This window comes from Dermochelys coriacea, chromosome 5 (assembly GCF_009764565.3).
Source record: "Dermochelys coriacea isolate rDerCor1 chromosome 5, rDerCor1.pri.v4, whole genome shotgun sequence".
In the NCBI taxonomy this organism is placed as follows: Eukaryota; Metazoa; Chordata; order Testudines; family Dermochelyidae; genus Dermochelys; species Dermochelys coriacea.
The window spans coordinates 5,333,349-5,353,134 of NC_050072.1; the positions used below are offsets into that span (position 1 = coordinate 5,333,349).

Below are 19,786 nucleotides of genomic sequence, written 5' to 3' on the forward strand. Positions count from 1 at the left end.
CCTGCAAACTTGCATCACTTTTCCAACTGTCAACTTTCCCACTCCAAACTGGTTAGCAACTGATCAGTAGCTGTCTGGAGTTGCCAGCTTCCAGATTGCAATAGCCACCCGCTTCTCCACTGTCAGGGCAGCTCTCAATCTCGTGTCCTTGCGCCATAGGGTGGAAGCGAGCTCCTCACAGTCCCATGGAAGTGGCTTTTCTCGTCAAAGTTCTGCAGCCACAGATCATCCCTGACTTGCATGACGATGTAATCCCACCACTCAGTGCTAGTTTCCCGAACCCAAAAGCAGCATTCCACGGTGGTGAGCATGTCTGAGTGCCACAAGCAAACTTGTGTCATATGCGTTCCTCAAGTAGTTATTGTCTGAGCCCTCACTGTCACTTTGGATCATAAGGAATAACTCTACTGCCAAACGGGATGTGCTGGCAAGACTCGTCAGCACACCCCTCAGCAGTTCTGGCTCCATTCCCACAGACCAAAAGGGAAGACCGAGGGCGCAGTACAAAAAACATTGAAAGCTGGCGCCAAATGTGGATGAAAGCAGAGGGATTGCTGGGATGCGAACCAATGTATCACAGGGCACTGGGACAGGACCCAGAATGCCTTGCACCCCCTACCCCCTTCCCACAAGCCACAGCGCCAGAATGGGAGAGGTGTTCTGTGGGACAGCTGCCCATAATGCACCATTCCCAATGCCACTACAAGTGCCGCAAATGTGCCACGCCAGTGCGCTTGCAGCTTTCAGCGTGGACAGACTGCAGCACTTTTCCTAGTGCGCTCTCCGAAGGCGGGTTTAACTCAAAGCGCTCCACATCTGTAAGTGTAGCCATGCCCTGAGAGTTTAACATACACCCCTACCTCATCCTAGCAACTGAATATTGATAATTTAAGAATCCACTCAAGAGTCTTTGCTAAACAGCCAAATGCTCCAGTCAGGATTAGTTTCCCATTATGATAGGCACCCCACACACAAACTGACAGCACTGTCTGTGCCCTGAGGGCTTACATTCTAGAGAAGGCAGACATGAGAATGGCAGGTGGGGGCACAACCTAAAGTAAAATGTTCAGGGCAGCAATGGGCACCTGGCCTGTCAGTTCCAGTTACTTTTACTTGTTCGTTACAGGGAGCAAAAGGCTGGCGTAAGACACACAAGTGGGATGTGTTCAGGGCAGACAGCCAACTGACAGGCAAAAATAAAATCCATAGTTCCAGTTGTAAAAGGCAGTCTGCTGACATCCAGGGGCTGGGTAGGCCCAAGGAGCCAGGCTACTTGAGAAATCCCTGATGCTCCTGGGAGGTATCCTCCTCTTGCCTCCCAGGAAACCCTGCCCTGTTTGTTCAGCCCCGGTAGTGGGGAAGGAGATGGCAGTTGCTGTGGTCTGATGCCTCCAGAGAAGGATTCCTCATGCTACAGTCTGGATTCCAAGCCTTTGCTTCTTCTTGCCCAACTGCTGTTCGGGATGTCTTGGAACCCCAGTAGGTCCTGCCTGGATTCCCCCAGCCCACGCAGTGCTATGGGTGACAGCTGCTGGGCAACCTAAGGAGAACACACAAGGCAAGAATTCTACAGTATCCAGTTACACTGTCAAGAGTGATTCTCGGGGAGCTGTGAAGCAGCACAAGGCCAGTTATGTAACTCCTAGCAGACAGCCTCCTTTATCTGCAGCAACAAGCCAAAAGACAGCAAAGCTCACTTCAGAAGGATGGATATGTTCATAATACCCACAAAGAGCAGTGATCGTTTATTGTAAAGGAGACAAGGTTCTAAACAAGACATTGAGAACAGGAAGGCCAAAAGTTACATTTCAAACAATCAACAAAGCTTAAGAGCCTGTGGTCTTGGGTGCATACACACACCTCATGACAAAGGCACAAAGAGCAAACTAAGCTAGGTAATTCTATACTCCCAGCCACACGGCTGCAGTTACTTTTATGTTCACTGCACTTGCCTGAAGCCTTACTAGAGACAAATGCATTAGAAGTTAAGTGGAAGGACAGGATACATGGAATAGAACAGAGGTGAGCAAACTACGGCCCACAGGCCACATCCAGACTGCAGGACCCTCCTGCCCAGCCCCTGAGCTCCTGGCCGGGGAGCCTAGTCCCTGACCCCTCCCTGCTGTTGCCCCTGCCCCGCAACCTCAGCTCACTGCACCACCGGCATAATGCTCTGGGGGCAGTGCAGCTGCGGCTTGACTTGGTGGTCTGTTCTGTGCAGCGCGGCTCCCTGTCCTGGTGCAGCCGTGCCACCAGCACTCCAGGCAGCATGATAAGGGGGCAGGGAGGGGAGACTGGATAGGGGGCAGGGGAGTTCGGGGGGTGGTCAGAGGGCAGGCAACAATGGGGCAGTTAAGGGCAGGGGTCCAGGGGAGGTCAGGGAGAAGGAGCGATTGGATGGGGCAGGGGTCCCGGGAGGGCAGTCAAGAAGGAGGGGGTGAGTTGGATGGGGGCAGAGGCGTCAGATAGGGGGCGGGGGCCAGGCCCAAGCCAGGCCAGACTGTTTGGGGAGGCACAGCCTCCCCTAGCCAGGCCTCCATACAATTTCAGAAACTTGATGCGGCCCTCTGGCCAAAAAGTTTGCCCGCCCCTGAAATAAAAGGCGATACCAAAGACAAGAGCTGAGAAAACAGTGCCTAAACACTTGCATCTACAGAACTCAAGAAATAAGTCATACCTGCTAGTTATATTGCTCTAAAGAGTGAAACATTACCATGAGGGATATAGATTACTGTCCAAGAGTGTGTTCAGTGTTATGCCTATAACCAGTGGTGAGCTGGAGCCGGTTCGCACCAGTTCGCTGGAACCAGATGTTAAATTTAGAAGCCCTTTTAGAACCGGTTGTCCCGTGAGGCCAAAAAGCGGTGCCTTAGGTGCCTACTCCATGGGAAAATTTGGTGGGTGCAAAGCACCCACCGCAGCTCCCCACCCCACGCCCAGCCCCAGCTCACCTCCGCCCCTTAACCCGCTGCCCCGCTCTACTTCTCCACCCCCCCGGCTTCCCGCGAATCAGCTGTTCACGCAGGAAGCCTGGGAGGCCTGAGAAGCAGGCGGCGGCTTTGCGCTCAGGAGGTGGAGGCATAGCGGAGGTGAGCTGGGATGGGGGAGGAGGGTACGAGGAGGGCCGCCCATGCTGCACCAGGTAACAGCTGATTCTCGGGAAGCTGGGGTGGGGGGAGAAGCAGAGCAGGGCGGCGCGTTCAGGGGCGGAGGCGAGCTGGGGCCAGGTGCAGGATGGGGAGCTGCCGGTGGGTGCTCTGCACCCACGAAATTTTGCCCGTGGGGGCTCCAGTCCTGGAGCATCCACGGAGTTGGTGCCTAAGGCACCATTTTTGATGTGATCAGTGTGGGGAGCAGCCGCTCCCCCTGCTCCCCCGCTAGCTACGTTCCCCAACCCTTGGAGCCAGAGGGACCTGCTGGATGCTTCCCGGGAGCCGCCCCAGGTAAGCACCGCCAGGACTCTGCACCTTGCTCCCCAGGCAGGTCCCTCTGGCTCTTAGGGGTGGGGCAGGCACCCACTACAATGGCCCATGAGACCCTTCTGCCCTATTCTGGGGGCAGTCAGGGGACAGGGGTGGATGGAGCAGGGGTGGGCCACAACTCCCTTGTGGGGTGAGGAGGGAACCAGTTAAGATTTTGGCAGCTCATCACTGCCTATAACTATATTATTTGGGATATGTGTTTCTTAGGTAAATGCTTGTTCACTTAGGTCTCAAGTTAGGCATTTTCAAGAAACATATACCAATGTCAGTCAGACAGGTCACCCTCAGTGCTCTGGGACGGCTTATTCTGAAAGTGCTACAATTTAGTAGGGATTCAAAATAGCAGCAATATAAAGACCAGCCAGATACATAAACTACAAGCCACACCCACAAATAGTATGACACTGTCTCCCTCTAGTGGTAGCTAGGCCCCAGAAGTTGATGAGCTTGCTACAGCCTTGGCTAAAAGACATGGATCTTTTAGCTCAGGCAGTAGAGATCCAGAGATCACAAGTTCAATCCCCACTATTGACAACCCACATGGGTGTCAGCATTCCATAGGAAAAAAGATGGCTAGATGGAAGTCATTCCTTTTCACATCTTACTTTAAAATAAACCCTGTATATGATGTATATATAGACAGATGGCATAGTAGTTGTGCAACACATTGGATCTTTGTGATATATGGAACACTACAGGAAGTTCCTATTGCAACAGGAAACACACTGGACTACCAAACATGTTGGACTACCTACAGGTGGTAACCTGTAGGTACTCCAACAATTATGTTTTCTTATCAGAAATATCAAGATGTCGTCATGATCATTTATTCCAGGCCAAAAGGAACCATTGTGATCTAGTCTGACCTGTACAACACAGGCCACAGAGCTTTCCCAAAATAATTCAGAGCAGATCTTGATTTTAAAATGGTCAGTGATGGAGAATCAACCCTGAGCCCTGGTAAATTGTTCCAATAGTTACTCACTCACTGGTATCCCTTGATTTCAGTCTTAATTTGTCTAATTTCAATTTCCAGCCATTGGATCATCCTATACCTTTCTCTGCTAGACTGAAGAGCCCATTATTAAATATTTGTTCCTCCTGTAGGTAACTTCTCAACTGTAATCAAGTCACTCCTTAGCTTTCTCTGAATGCAAGGTAAAGGAAATTAGCCTTGCACTGGCAGTGAAAGGTGGTCAGTTTCTGGAAGAGTTCATTCCAGTCTCTGACCACTACTGGAGAAAGTTCTATCTCCTGCACAGACAAGCTTTATTCTTATTGTCTATTGGCCAAAGGAATGCCTTGGTCCAAGGCTTTTTGTTCAAGTCACTGTACAGATGGTAATCCATCCTCAACACCACTAGGACATTAATAAATATCCCCATTTTTACAGACTTATGATTTGCCCACTCTTCTGTTTGCCCTAGGCCACACAGGAACCAGAACCATAATTAGAACTCAGGATCTCTTGATAAGTCAACATAAGGTTATTCACATAGCTGGAGCTGTGGAAATTAGGTCGATTTAGCCTTCTAATGTAGACCTGCTCTAAGGGTCAGGAACCTTCCTTATCTACTCTCTGCCAAAGCATTTGGTTAGACAACAGCTCTTTCTAATGATAAATTAACAAAGTCAAAATTAGTCAAAGCTTAAAATCATGATCTTGGAGACAATCTTCTGAAAGTGAATTGTAAGTGAAGAAATTGTTGAGGAATAGAGAGACGGAGCTCTATGCCCTAAGTGCCATCACTTGGATACTTAAGCTATTAAAGCGGAAACTTTCCTATATAGTGTCATTGTTTGACTCTTTCCAAATATTAGACTTCCCTCCAATAGGCTGGGACCTCAATACACTTTACCAATAAAAATAGAAAAGAAAAAAAATCAAGGGATAGAGCAAGATCTGAAATAGGGGAATCACTGTTCAGTAATAAGTAACACTGTAAACACTGGATACTTCCACTTTGATACTTTTCTAAAAATATAATGCAGATTAGAGAGTTACTTTTAATTTATCTTTTGGTTGTGAATCAGACAGAAACTTAAACACAGCATAAAGTTTTTAATATCCCAGCAAGAATTCTTTCCACTGTGTAGCTAGATAGCTATTACCATTGTATGGTTCACCATTGTACATAAAGCAAGTGTCATTAGAGGCATATTGTGGCATGCAGCACTATAAACTCGAGAGGCTATACACAGAATTAGGATTTTCAAAGAGTAGATTACACTACAGAATTACTTTGGTATAACTAGGTTACTCAGGGGTATGAAAAATCCACATTCCTGAGCAATCTAGTTATACCAAACTAAGCGCAATGTTGGCAGGAAAGCTCCTGTCAACACAGCTACCACCTCTGCGAGAGGTGGATTAATTACACCAATGGGAGAGTTCTCTGCTGCAGGCATACAGAATCTTCACTGAAGTGCTACAGTCGTGCAGATACAGCTTTTTAAATGTAGACCTGCCCAAAGAAAGGAAAGTGCTGGTTAGCCTGGAGTGCTTTTGGAAACTTGTGACTCATTCAGCTTTGGGCACCAAGGGGAAATACCTGGAAACAATCTGCTTAGGACAACACTCAAAAGGACAAGATTGCCAAATACTGAAAGGCAGGGGAGAAAGTAGGAAAAGGCCCAAGGTATAAGCAGGTTTCAGAATAGCAGCCATGTTAGTCTGTATTCACAAAAAGAAAAGGAGGACTTGTGGCACCTTAAAGACTAACATTTATTTGAGCATAAGCTTTCGTGAACTACAGCTCACTTCATCGGATGCATTCAGTGGAAAATACAGTGGGGAGATTTATGTACACAGAGAACATGAAACAATGGGTGTTACCATACACACTGTAAGGAGAGTGATCACTTAAGATGAGCTATTACTAGCGGGGGTGGGGGGGGGGGAGAAAACCTTTTGTAGTGATAATCAAGGTGGGCCATTTCCAGCAGTTGAGAAGAATGTGTGAGGAACAGTGGGGGGTGGGGGAAATAGCTTCACTTTGTGTAATGACTCATCCACTCCCAGTCTCTATTCAAGCCTAAGTTAATTGTATCCAGTTTGCAAATTAATTCCAATTCAGCAGTCTCTCCTTGGAGTCTCTTTTTGAAGATTTTTTGTTGAAGAATAGCCACTCTTAGGTCTGTAATCGAGTGACCAGAGAGACTGAAGTGTTCTCAGACTGGTTTTTGAATAGGAGTACTTGTGGCACCTTAGAGACAAATTTATTAGAACATAAGCTTTCATGAGCTACAGCTCACTTCATCGGATGCATTTGGTGGAACCAAATGAATGAAAAACCAAACGAAAGCTTATGCTTTAATAAATTTGTTAGTCTCTAAGGTGCCACAAGTACTCCTATTCTTTTTGTGAATACAGACTAACATGGCTGCTACTCTGAAATCTGTGGTTTTTGAATGTTATAATTCTTGACATCTGATTTGTGTCCATTCTTTTACGTAGAGACTGTCCAGTTTGACCAATGTACATGGCAGAGGGGCATTGCTGGCACATGATGGCATATATCACATTGGTAGATGCACAGGTGAATGAGCCTATGATAGTGTGGCTGATGTGATTAGGCCCTATGATGGTGTCCCCTGAATAGGTATGTGGACAGAGTTGGCAACGGGCTTTGTTGCAAGGATAGGTTCCTGCGTTAGTGGTTCTGTTGTGTGGTTGCTGGTTGAGTATTTGCTTCAGGTTGGGGGGCTGTCTGTAAGCAAGGACTGGCCTGTTTCCCAAGATCTGTGAGTGATGGGTCATCCCTCAGGATAGGTTGTAGATCCTTGATGCATTGGAGAGGTTTTAGTTGGGGGCTGAAGGTGATGGCTAATGGCGTTCTATTTTCTTTGTTGGGCCTGTCCTGTAGTAGGTGACTTCTGGGTACTCTTCTGGCTCTGTCAATCTGTTTCTTCACTTCAGCAGGTGGGTATTGTAGGTGTAAGAATGCTTGATAGAGATCTTGTAGGTGTTTGTCTCTGTCTGAGGGGTTGGAGCAAATGCGGTTGTATCGTAGAGCTTGGCTGTAGACAACGGATTGTGTGGTGTGATCTGGGTGAAAGCTAGAGGCATGTAGGTAGGAATAGCGGTCAGTAGGTTTCCGATATAGGCTGTTTATGTGGCCATCACTTATTAGCACCTTAGTGTCCAGGAAGTGGCTCTCTCATGTGGACTGGTCCAGGTTGAGGTTGATGGTGAGATGGAAATTGTTGAAATCATGGTGGAATTCCTCAAGGGCTTCTTTTCCATGGGTCCAGATGATGAAGATGTCATCAATGTAGCGCAAGTAGAGTAGGGACATTAGGGGACAAGAGCTGGGGAAGTGTTGTTCTAAGTCAGCCATAAAAAAGTTGGCACACTGTGGGGCCATGCGGGTACCCATCACAATGCTGCTGATTTGAAGGTATACATTGTCCCCAAATGTGAAATAGTTATGGGTGAGGACAAAGTCAAAGTTCAGCTACTAGGTTAGCCGTGACATTATCGGGGATACTGTTCCTGATGGCTTGTAGTCCATCTTTGTGTGGAATGTTAGTGTAGAGGCTTCTACATCCATAGTGGCCAGGATGGTGTTTTTAGGAAGATCACCGATGGATTATAGTTTCCTCAGGAAGTCAGTGGTGTCTCTAAGATACCTGGGAGTGCTGGTAGAGTAGGGCCCGAGGAGGGAGTCTACATATCCAGACAATCCTGCTGTCAGGGTGCCAATGCCCGAGATGATGGGGCGTCCAGGATTTCCAGGTTTATGGATCTTGGGTAGCAGATAGAATACCCCAGGTCGGGGTTCGAGGAATGCATCTGTGCAGATTTGTTCTTGTGCTTTTTCAGGGAGTTTCCTGAGCAAACTGCTATAGTTTCTTTTGGTAACCCTCAGTGGGATCAGAGGGTAATGGCTTGTAGAAAGTGGTGTTGGAGAGCTGCCTAGTAACCTCTTAAATGGCCCACCTTGATTATCACCACTACAGAAGGTTTTCTTCCTCCTCCTCCCCTGCCCTGCCCCGCCCCGCCCCCCTGCTGGTAATAGCTCATCTTAAGTGATCACTCTCCTTACAGTGTGTATGGTAACACCCATTATTTCGCGTTCTCTGTGTATATAAATCTCCCCACTGTATTTTCCACTGAATGCATCCGATGAAGTGAACTGTAGTTCACGAAAGCTTATGCTCAAATAAATTTGTTAGTCTAAGGTGCCACAAGTACTCCTTTTCTTTTTAAGGTACAAGCAGAGAGCATAAGCCACTGGCATCAAAATTCCAGCCCATAGGATGGATCCCTCTGCTTGATTTAGTCTGTCACCAGGACTAGATAGAAGGCCACAGAAATGCCTTTTAAAGAGAATCTTTCTACCCTTTTTGGTTGCACAATCCCTCAGGACAAATCTCAAATGTTAGTAAAAGTTTGCAGACAAATCCTGAAAGATGGGTCTTTTCTACTTCTGGTATCTCAGTGGAGTATTTACTCTAAAGTAGAATGGTAGTTTAGGACAGTGTGGATTTGGAAAGGCTAGTCTAAATTTGAGACAAGTTTATTCTCTGAGCAAATTTTAACAATGATACACCACCACACAGAGTGGAAATCTCAACAAGGCAGCACAGTATTTGAGCACACTGCACTCCAGTAACTAGAAGATGATTTTTCCAATTTAAGATACTTATTTCTGTCACAGGTTTCAGAGTAGCAGCCGTGTTAGTCTGTGTTCGCAAAAAGAAAAGGAGTACTTGTGGCACCTTAGAGACTAACAAATTTATTTGAGCATAAGCTTTCGTGAGCTACAGCTCACTTCCGATGAAGTGAGCTGTAGCTCACGAAAGCTTATGCTCTAATAAATTTGTTAGTCTCTAAGGTGCCACAAGTACTCCTTTTCTTTTTATTTCTGTCAGATTCAGACAAGCCATTTTTAGAGATTGTTGCCAAGCTAGTTTTCCCATTTCTATCGGAGGCCAGAAGACAGGCTATGGTCCGGCTAGACATATTGACCACAAGAGAACTTTCATAAAGGTCTCCATTTGTGGAGTCAGTGGTTCTGTATTTTGTTACCTGACATTCTGGGTGGGGTTCCACCTTTCAGATGGCAGTTCTCCACTTTGTGGGTCATCTACAGGTGGGTGAAGAATTGAAATACATACATCTCCATTCTGCAAGACAGAGGTGAAAGATTCAGTAAACATTAGCAGTATTATTGCACTAAATTTGGAACACCACGCTTGAGGACTTTTGACCAAGTGCTTTCAGTCACTTGGGATAGTTCCTGGGCAATTTCACCCAAGGAAAGATCAAAATATTTATTAAAACCAGTAAAGTATGGCAAACCTGTGCAGTTGTACAGGGCCAAGAATACCACCAAAGTCTTCTTTAGCCATTCTACATATTTCAAATAGAGGCCTCTGTGCATAAAGGTAATGTAAATTTGCAGTATGGGTAAACTGGATCAGTATTCACATTGCACTCCCCGTCAGTACCCGATGCAAGACGGGGAAGCTAACGATCCAACCAGCCGTGATGAATCCTGGTCACGTGCCACCTAAGGCACGCTGTGCATATGCTAAGAAGTAGACTAATGAACAGGGTGGATGCTTTAAAAAAAAAGCAAGAGGAATCTAATTTAGCGTAAAGGTTATATTTAGTTGCAAGTCAACATTTTAATGGCTACCAACCAATGAGAATCAACCTCTCTAAGAAAATACAGTAGAATCTCACAACACCATAGTTATGAACTGACCAGTCAACCACACACCTCATTAGGAACCAGAAGTATGCCATCAGGCAACAGCAGAGGGGAAAAAAAGCCACCAAATACAGTGAACTACTGTGTTAAATGTAAACTACTAGAAAAAGAAAACGGGAAATTTTAAAAAAAGATTTGACAAGGTAAGGAAACTGTTTCTGTGCTTATTCATTTAAATTAATATGGTTAAAAGCAGGATTTTTCTTCTGCGTAATAAAGTTTCAAAGCTGTATTAAGTCAATGTTCAGCTATAAACTTTTGAAAGAATAACCCTAACGTTTTGTTCAGAGTTACAAACATTCTTCATTCCTGAAGTGTTCATAACTGAGGGTCTACTATAACTTTAAACAAAATTCAAAACAAGATTAAGATTTAAACCAAAGTTTCCCGCTTACTGATGTAAATAATGGATTAAAACCACTCATTAAGTGATCTGATTTAAAACAATCCACCCTACTACACAACACTGCAATTTCTATTCAAGATGTTTAACCATTTTGAATTGCTGCAGTCTTTAAAGACAGAAGGTAACAAATACCAAAAGTCACACAAGTCCCCCAAAAATCTACAGTTTATAAGGGGACTAATATAAAAATAGTCAACTGCAGTCACAGGGGATCCCAGGCATGACAAGAAGTTTTACGTAGCTCCAAATGGCTACTGAAATATCCAGCTAAATCACTGAATCCCTATGAGAACACAGTGGCCTCCTCAAACTTAAATTATTTTGCTTTCTTTTGAGAGAATAAAATGTGAGGGGACTACTGAGAATTTTAGAAAGTATAAAATGGCATTCATTCAGTTAGAGAAAACTCCAGAGGGATAACAATATGAACTTTTGAAAGTACAGGTTAAGATATCAGATCACCACAACTAGAAGTCACATATCTGCAAAAGAAGTCTGTAAACGTAAGATCATTCACATTTGCTCCCTCATCCAGGCTGCCTCACTTCCTGTCCTGAGCAACTGAACACCACTTCCATGCTCAAGTGCTCAGCTGAGTTTGGCATTCTATCCCAAGCTACGGAATCACAGCAGTACTCCTCATTGGGAGCAGAGTAAACTGACCAAAAAGCATGATGCACTCATAAATAGGCTGGCACCATGCAGAGGAGGGAAACAGAAGAGATGCTCTCAGAGGGTTACACAGGCTCCCTCCCAGCATCCCAGAGGAAGAAAGAGGTACTTTCGCAGCACATTACACCCTTACAGGCATATAGTCCTTTTAATCTATGGCCCAACTCCAAATGATACAAATAGGAACTATGCATGGATTTAAAGCTTTATATTGCACTGTGGTTTGTGATCTCTTCTATGGGACAGACTGAACACTGATTCATTATGGACCACCACAGTCCTGTGGCATACCACAAAGATGATGAATTCACACTATAGTGGCATTATTCAGTGGAGGCAAAGCCTATTAAATATGATTAGGTGGAACTTCAATTTTTTTTTGGCATTTCCTCAAAAAATGAGAAGGAAGTTTGTTACTTAATTTCATTTTTGATTCTCAACTTAACTCAAGGAAAAGCCCAGTTTTTTGCCACCCTCAGTAATGTTCCCTGTTCGCATAACCGCCCCCTTCTTTGGCATGAAACACTGTACAAGTGGATTTAGGCAGATAAAAATAAACATTTTAAATTAAGTTTGAAATTATGACAACCTGCATTAAGACAGTGATTTACTAAATATTTTCAAACAAATGACTTTAAGCAATACATGTTTGTTACCAAGTTTTAAAGACAAAGTGAGACAACCGAACTGGTGGAAGTCACTGGCTAAGCACCTGAAACCAGAAACTAAGTGCTAAACCACTGTGACAGCAGTAGCCTCTTCTGCAGCTGCTGAAAGAATTCTTGTTTCATTTCAGTTTATTCAATTAGTTTAGGTTCAAATACTAGTTCATTCAAAAAAAGTTAAGAAAAACTAGGAGTTTGGGGGAAAAAAACCCAAAACAAATAGGGAAGCTTGTTTTCCTCTTCCAAACTATCAATAAAAATGAGGTACGAGATCTACTAATTTTAAGATCTTGAAGGACATGATAACCAAAAACAATCAGCCAGCTCAATTCATTAACTACAGCTAGTACTTCCCTTGCTGAATAAAAATCAGTTTTAAAGCAAAGCATGTTTTGATAAACTTTCTGAAAATGTTTGTGCATCCAGCACATCTAAGATACTTCAGTAATAACTAGTTTTAAATTTTAAAATGCTGTTTTTGTGCATTTTTAGTTTCCAAATATAGCTTTACAAATCAAATTTAAAAAATTTACTAACACAAACATTCACCATTTTCTATTATAAAAATTTAAGAATGAGTAAATTAAGCTATATAAAATTGCTTAAAAATCAATCAATATTGTGTATCCTCCCAGCTAACAAAATTTAGTGTTAAGGCTGTCTTTAGTTGCATAGCAACATCTTTTAATGGTTACCAACCAACCAATGAAACAAAAAAATCAGCCTCTCTTTAGGAAAAAGAACATATATAAATACAAACCAAGAATAAAAACAGGATTTAAATAAAAGTTTCCTGCTTCCTTATTTAAATCATGACTGAAATTAGTCACTTAAAATCACTTGGCTTTAGAAATCAATCCACCCTGCACAGACAAATGCATTCCTTGATCTGAACTTAAACAACTTGGGCTCTCACGGGTTCTAATCAGGTTGGCAGAGCACTCAGGTCAGGGACCTTGGCTGTGGAACTCCCATTCAGAAATGTTTGCCAATATGCCTTGGTGGCAGTCACTGATTTTTTCAGCCTCACTGGGGGCTGCTTCTTAGCAACTAGAGGCTCAGATGTTCACTTAAAACCAGTAGAACTTGGTTGTTTTGTTAAATATTTTCTGCTTTTGGTCAGGGAAGTAATGCCTTGTGGCAGTTTTAGTCACTTTAGAGCAGGGGTTCTCAAACTGGGGGTCAGGACCTGTCAAATATAAAGGGAAGGGTAAACAAACACCTTTAAAATCCCTCCTGGCCAGAGGAAAAACCCTTTCACCTGTAAAGGGTTAAGAAGCTAGGATAACCTCGCTGGCACCTCACCAAAATGACCAATGAGGAGACAAGATACTTTCAAAAGCTGGGGGGAGGGAGAAAGCCTCAGATTTTTATTTTGCCGGGGACAGAACAGGAATGGAGTCTTAGAACTTAGTAAGTAATCTAGCTAGATATGCGTTAGATTCCGATTTCTTTAAATGGCTGAGAAAAATAAGCTGTGCTGAATGGAATGTAGATTCCTGTTTTTGTGTCTTTTTGTAACTTAAGGTTTTGCCTACAGGGATTCTCTCTGTTTTGAATCTAATTACCCTGTAAGGTATTTACCATCCTGATTTTACAGAGGTGATTCTTTTTACTTTTTCTTCTATTAAAATTCTTCTAAGAAACAATGCTTTTTCATTGGTTCTTAAGATCCAAGGGTTTGGGTCTGTGGTCACCTATGCAAATTGGTGAGGATTTTTATCAAACCTTCCCCAGGGAAGGGGGGTAACGTTTGGGAGGATTTTGGAGGGGGAAAGACTTTTCCAAATGGACTATTTCCTAATAATAATACTGGTTAGATGTTCAGTGGTGGCAGCGAAAGTCCTAGGGCAAAAGATAAAATAGTTTGTACCTTGGGGAAGTTTTAACCTAAGCTGCTAAAAGTAAGCTTAGGAGGTTTTCATGCAGGTCCCCACATCTGTACCCTAGAGTTCAGAGTGGGGAAGGAACCTTGACAGGACCCCTCTGGGGTCATGAGGTTATTACATAAGGGGCGGAAATTGCAAGCGGTCAACCTCCACCCCAAGTCCCACTTTGCCTCCAGCATTTATAGTGGTGTTAAAGTGCTTTTAATTTATATGGGGGGAGATACTCAGAGGCTGCTATGTGAAAGGGGTCACCAGTAGAAAAGTTTGAGAGCCACTGCTTTAGAGCTACTAGACAAAGCCAGCAGTGCTGAGTACAGGAGGGAATACCACGTATGAGAAGTTAGTTCCTCAGCAGTAGATTTTATTTTGTAGAATGGAAGGTGTCACCTGGCTTGGACAGTCCCTCCTTATTACAGCAATGTTTTCCCAAGTAAATGTAAGCTTCTAGATGTTGTATTAATCCTATGGCCCCACCAGGGTTTGATTAGTGTTTTCTATTTATGTAGTTTCAGCTCTGACGTCTTGTGTCAGAGTGCAGTGCTGCTGTAGTTCAACAAAGCGAGTCTGAATTCGGCAAAAAGCCTCCAGAGCGATGGAATGAGCTGGTCTAACCCACAAGTAGTGCTCAGGACTAGCAACTATTTTGTGGAACAGAAGAATGGGAAAGGAGACGTTTTTTCCAGCACTCAAAAGCGGTGGGAAGTTTAACATGTCACGTACATTCAGCTTCATGCTTTAGACAGATAAGAGGAAGTTCAGAGAAGAACAAAAGTGAATAGGGGCCCATATGGATTAAGAGTTTTTAAATCCATTTAAGTATAGGTAAGGGGACATGAAAACATGATAAATATTTGAAATCTGTAAACAGAGGATGGAAAGGACCTGAGGATTGCATAACGGGGTATAACTAAAATAACGGATGTAATACAAGGGAAAAATTACACTGAATATTAGAAAAAACTTCCTGAGTTAGTTGTATTAAAGAGACTTATTTAAACTTATTTCTCATGGCAAATTGAAGCCGCATTGCTTGGGGCATTAGAACTTGGACTTTAACATAGCAGTGTCAAGACTGAACTAGATGGCCTAACAGAAGCTCAATATAGAAAATAGCTATTATTCCTATCAGGATATAATTGAATTAAGGTTTACTTTTATACCTTCTCACACTACTGTAATCAGAACTCTGTCTCTGACACCTCCCCATGTGCGTTCGTCAGCAACAACTGAATATTTGGTTCCTTTTGTCTGCGTACCTTGATTCATTCCACTCTTGATAGCAGCATGCCATCACATGCAACTGTAAGTGTCCCAGTTTCTCCTCATGTTAATCAATTAGTCTTGCAGTACACACAACAGCCAGCAAATTGAACTACTACTTCAGATTCTTTTGATTTCAGGAAGCTTCATAGTCCTTAGTTTCACAGTTTTTACTTTCACAGCTTGCATACATCTTCTCAAAAAATGACCTCCAAAAACAAGAACACAGAGTTTTAGGCTAGTTTCTTCCTTCAGTTATAGGAATGCCATCTTTTCCCCTCTCAACTACGGGGGAAAGATCCTTCTATTTCAACCCAAGAAGGGTTAAAAAACAAAAAAACAAGCCCAAAAAAAACTTAGGGCGTGTGAGGATGTGCCAGTTCAGTTATCTGAATCCCCACACTTCCAGCATGAGGATTTGGGGATTGTGAATCCACAGCTAAACCCACTCCCTATTCAGTATGGATTAGTTTTTATTAGGGCTGTCGATTAATTGCAGTTAACTCACTCGATTAACTCAAAAAAATTGTGATTAATCAGTTTTAATTGCACTGTTAAATAGAATACCAATTGAAATTTATTAAATATTTTGGATGTTTTTCTACATTTTCAAATGTATTGATTTCAATTACAACACAGAATACAAAGTAGACAGTGCTCACGTTGTATTTTTTCATTACAAATATCTGTACTGTAAAAATGTTAAACAAAAGGAATAATATTTTTCAATTCACTTCATGCAAGTACTGAAGTGCAATCTCTATCATGAAAGTGCAACTTTCAAACGTAGGTTTTTGTGTTACATAACTGCACTCAAAAAACAATATAAAAACTTCAGAACCTACAAATCCACTGAGTCCTACTTCTTGTTCAGCCAATCACTAAGACAAACAAGTTTGTTTACATTTACAGGATAATGCTGCCCACTTCTTACTTACAGTGTCACCAGAAAGCGAGAACAGGCGTTTGCATGGCAGGCTTTCGTAGTTGGCATTGCAAGATATTTACGTGCCAGATTTGCTAAACTTTCACATGCCTCTTCATGCTTTGGCCACCATTCCAGAGAACATGGTTCCACACTGATGACACTCATTAAAAAAATAATCTGTCAATTAAATTTGTGACTGAACTCCTTAGGGAAGAATTGTATGTCTGCTTCTCTGTTTTACCCGCATTCTGCCACATATTTCATGTTACAGCAGTCTCAGATGAGGACCAGCATGTTTGTTTTAAGAACACTTTCACTGCAGACTTGACAAAAAACACAAAGAAGGTACCAATGTGAAATTTCTAAAGATAGCTACAGTACTTGACCCAAGGTTTAAGAATCTGAAGTGCCTTCCAAAATCTGAGAGGGAGGAGGTGTGGAGCCTGCTTTCAGAAGTCTTAAAAGAGCAACTCTGATGTGGAAACTACAGAACCTGAACCACCAAAAAAGAAAATCAACCTTCTGCTTTTGGCATCAGACACTGCTTTGGATCATTATCAAGCAGAACCCATCATCAGCACGGACACATGTCCTCTGGAATGATGGGTGAATATGAAGCGACATAGGACTCTTTAGCGCAACTAGCACATAAATATCTTGCAACACTGACTACAACAGTGCCATGCAAACACCTGTTCTCACTTTCAGGTCATGTTGTAAACAAGAAGCAGGCAGAATTATCTCCTGCAAATGTAAACGAACATGTTCAGACAAACAAGAAGTAGGACTGAGTGAACTTATAGGCTCTAAAGTTTTAGATGGTTTTAATTTTGAATGCAATTTTTTTTTAATGTACTTCTACTTTTGCAAGTTCAACTGTCATGATAAAGAGATTGCACTACAGTACTTTTATTAGGTTTGAAAAATACTATTTTTTTGGGTTTTTTTTTTACAGTGAAAATATTTGTAATCAAAAATATAAAGTGACTACTGTACATTTTGTATTCTGTGTTGTAATTCAAATCAATATATTTGAAAATGTAGAAAACATCCAAATATATTTAAATCAATGGTCCATTAACACAATTACAATTATATTTTTTAATTGCTTGACAGACCTAATTTTCAATTGGTCTTACAGGTCACAAAATCCAGTGCTGTTGAAGCAGAGCTCTGAGAAAGATAAACATGTGGCCAGGAAGATATTTTAAAAACTTGAAACAGGAGATAAAACAAGAGGCAGCAGCAAAAGTTGGAAGATTTTCCAAATGACACTACAAGGATACCAATCACCATGTACTATCTGAACCCAGGATAGTCCTTTGCATAAGAAAGGAGCCCCCCACCTCAGCATCAAGAAATTAATATGGAGTATGATCTTATTTGCCAGTGCAGATTTGGAAAAGCCACCAGTCAAACAGTTAAGACTAAGCCATCAGCTCAACTAACCAACCTCCAGTCTAGAGAGATTAGTGAGAAAACAACGTTTAAGACCATTTGTTCAGGACAGGTCATTCAGGAGCAGCACAATGTACTTCAATGTTGGAGTAAGGGCATCTAAGTCCAAGACCTGGGTTGGAGTCCTCATTCCTCAAGAGATCCAAGAAGTGTGCTCAGACCCTGGGAAGGAATGCCTCCCTCATTTTCTATTGAGCCCATTAAGCAGAAGCAGAAGTGAATATCATTCATCCTAGGAAAGCCTGTATTAAGGCCACTGTTGAAAGAAGGGAGGGTTTACAAGGGGGTGGAGGCAGTATCTTTTGAGTGCATTTATTTCTCATGAGAGGGGACTGGCAAGACAAAATTAAGAACAGAAATTTTGTTAAGAATAGTCAAAGGTGAAAGGTTCCCCAGGGATTTGTCTGGACTCCTCCACTAAAAGCCAAACTAAAATTTCAGAATAGGCTCTGTGACAGGTTTCAGAGTAGCAGCCGTGTTAGTCTGTATTCGCAAAAAGAAAAGGAGAACTAGTCTCTAAGGTGCCACAAGTACTCCTTTTCTTTTTGCGATCTACAATAGAGTTAGTGATGAAGAGTAAGGATTTTTTGGGGAGCAAGGGAGAACAAAACTGGAGGGAAGAGCATTCACATTTAGTTAAACGTGAGGCAAGCTTTCCCCATACTTTTGAAAATCTCATCTCTCTAGCTTTGGGCTGTATACTGTGTAAGTCCCAACAGTTGCCTATTGCTTTAATACCAAAGGAAAAACAGCTTCAAAATAAGCTATTTAATTTTAATCTAAAGTTCACGGTCCATCAAATTTCTGACCAAACTATGTCAGATAAAAAGTTGATTGGAGAAATTGTCGGTGATTAGTAAGATCCCAAACAAATCTGGATGGAAAAAAAAGGTGGTAATTGCCAACATTCCAAGTAACAGCAGAACTTCACAACTGTGGTAAATCTGAGGCAGTTACAACTGGGGTTATCCGCAAGGGTCGACCACCACTCTCTGAATTAGAGTGCTTACCAGAATATGAAGCCTTACATTGTAACAGCTAGAACGTGCCTTAATTGTGACTAAAGACAAGCAAACGTTGAATGCATTACATAAGTCTCAAAACTAAAACCATGTCTAGTACACCTGAAGAGAAAAAGCACCACTAAAAGTATCTTACCTCATAAATGTTGGGGTGCCACATTTTGGTCAGGAATCTGAAGGTAGGCGGTGAATATGGATAGTCGATAGGAAATTTAATGTGAGCCTGCAACAAATAAAATTAATCTCAGTTTTCATGTAACAGAATGCATGGAGACCAGCAAACTAATCCATGTTAGTCTTTCACACTGGAAGGTTTGGGGGCCAAAGTGATTTCAGTCTTAAAGGAAACAAAGTTGATCATATTTTGTTAGTGCTTTAATGGACATTAGGCACCTGACAAATCTACACAGTTCAGCTCCATTATTGGGTCTCGTGCGCAGATTGGTACTTGAACAGGAGAATTTGAAGATCAGGACCACGTTCATTGGACTGGCAATCCTTGTAATAGAGAGGGAAAGACAAGCAAGCAACCGTCTCAACTTCACGTAGCTCTAACTCGAGTCAAGTCCCGAGATGTCTTAACTATTTTTAAAAAAAAAATCACTGACCATTAAAAAAAATCACTGAAGAATTCGGTGGCCAATATTATTGGTTTCCTTTTTTAAAATCTCAAAACAGATTAAGACTTTTGGCCCCAGTAGGATGAATTTTCTAGTGTTCCAAGCACATTAGTGGGGCTAAAGAACATTTACATCAATACCTGTGCACTGCACAAACCAATGCATCTGAATAGGCACAAGGAATATTTGTTGGCAGTTTTGAAGGACTTGGTTGGTGGAGGAAGTAGAAATTTCTACTTCAAGCAGACTAACCTGTCTACCAAGCGGAGCATTTATACTACACTTGATGCCATGGCATCTGAGCACTTCACAAATTCAGATATTAGGAGGCTTACATTTTGCAGAGCTGTGTAATCCTGCCACATAAACCGGAATCTTGATAACAATTTTATTATACTAATGGTGGGTTAGCACACCCATAGCATTACACGGGCATCTTTTTAATAAAGAAAAAGTAACAAATAGACCTTTAGATATCAACTAGATAGATTCTAGTTACAGTTAAAACTAGAGGTAGGTACAAACTAGTGTCTTAAACCTCACTCTTAAGGTTTGGTAAGGAGGCAAGGTGCGTTGAAATAAAAACCCAGCCTGTTTTGCAATTTAGGCTCCTCTAGTTTAAAGCGAAACCAGCACTCTCAGTAGCTTGAATATTTTTTAAG

The 19,786-nt window shown here is 42.4% G+C and overlaps 1 protein-coding gene across 2 annotated transcripts in view; it reads right to left on the minus strand.

Moving 5' to 3' along the window:
* Positions 1-19,786, minus strand: part of UBE2R2 (ubiquitin conjugating enzyme E2 R2) — a 100,087-nt gene that overhangs the window by 11,527 nt on the left and 68,774 nt on the right. The window contains exons 2-3 of one of the 2 annotated variants that reach the window (XM_038401581.2): positions 18,641-18,727; positions 9,517-9,614 (exon numbers count right to left, since the gene is read on the minus strand). In XM_038401581.2, coding sequence (XP_038257509.1) covers positions 9,517-9,614; positions 18,641-18,727 — 185 coding nt within the window. The remainder of the gene's footprint in view (positions 1-9,516; positions 9,615-18,640; positions 18,728-19,786) is intronic. The other variant, XM_043514829.1, reaches the window with a different exon arrangement.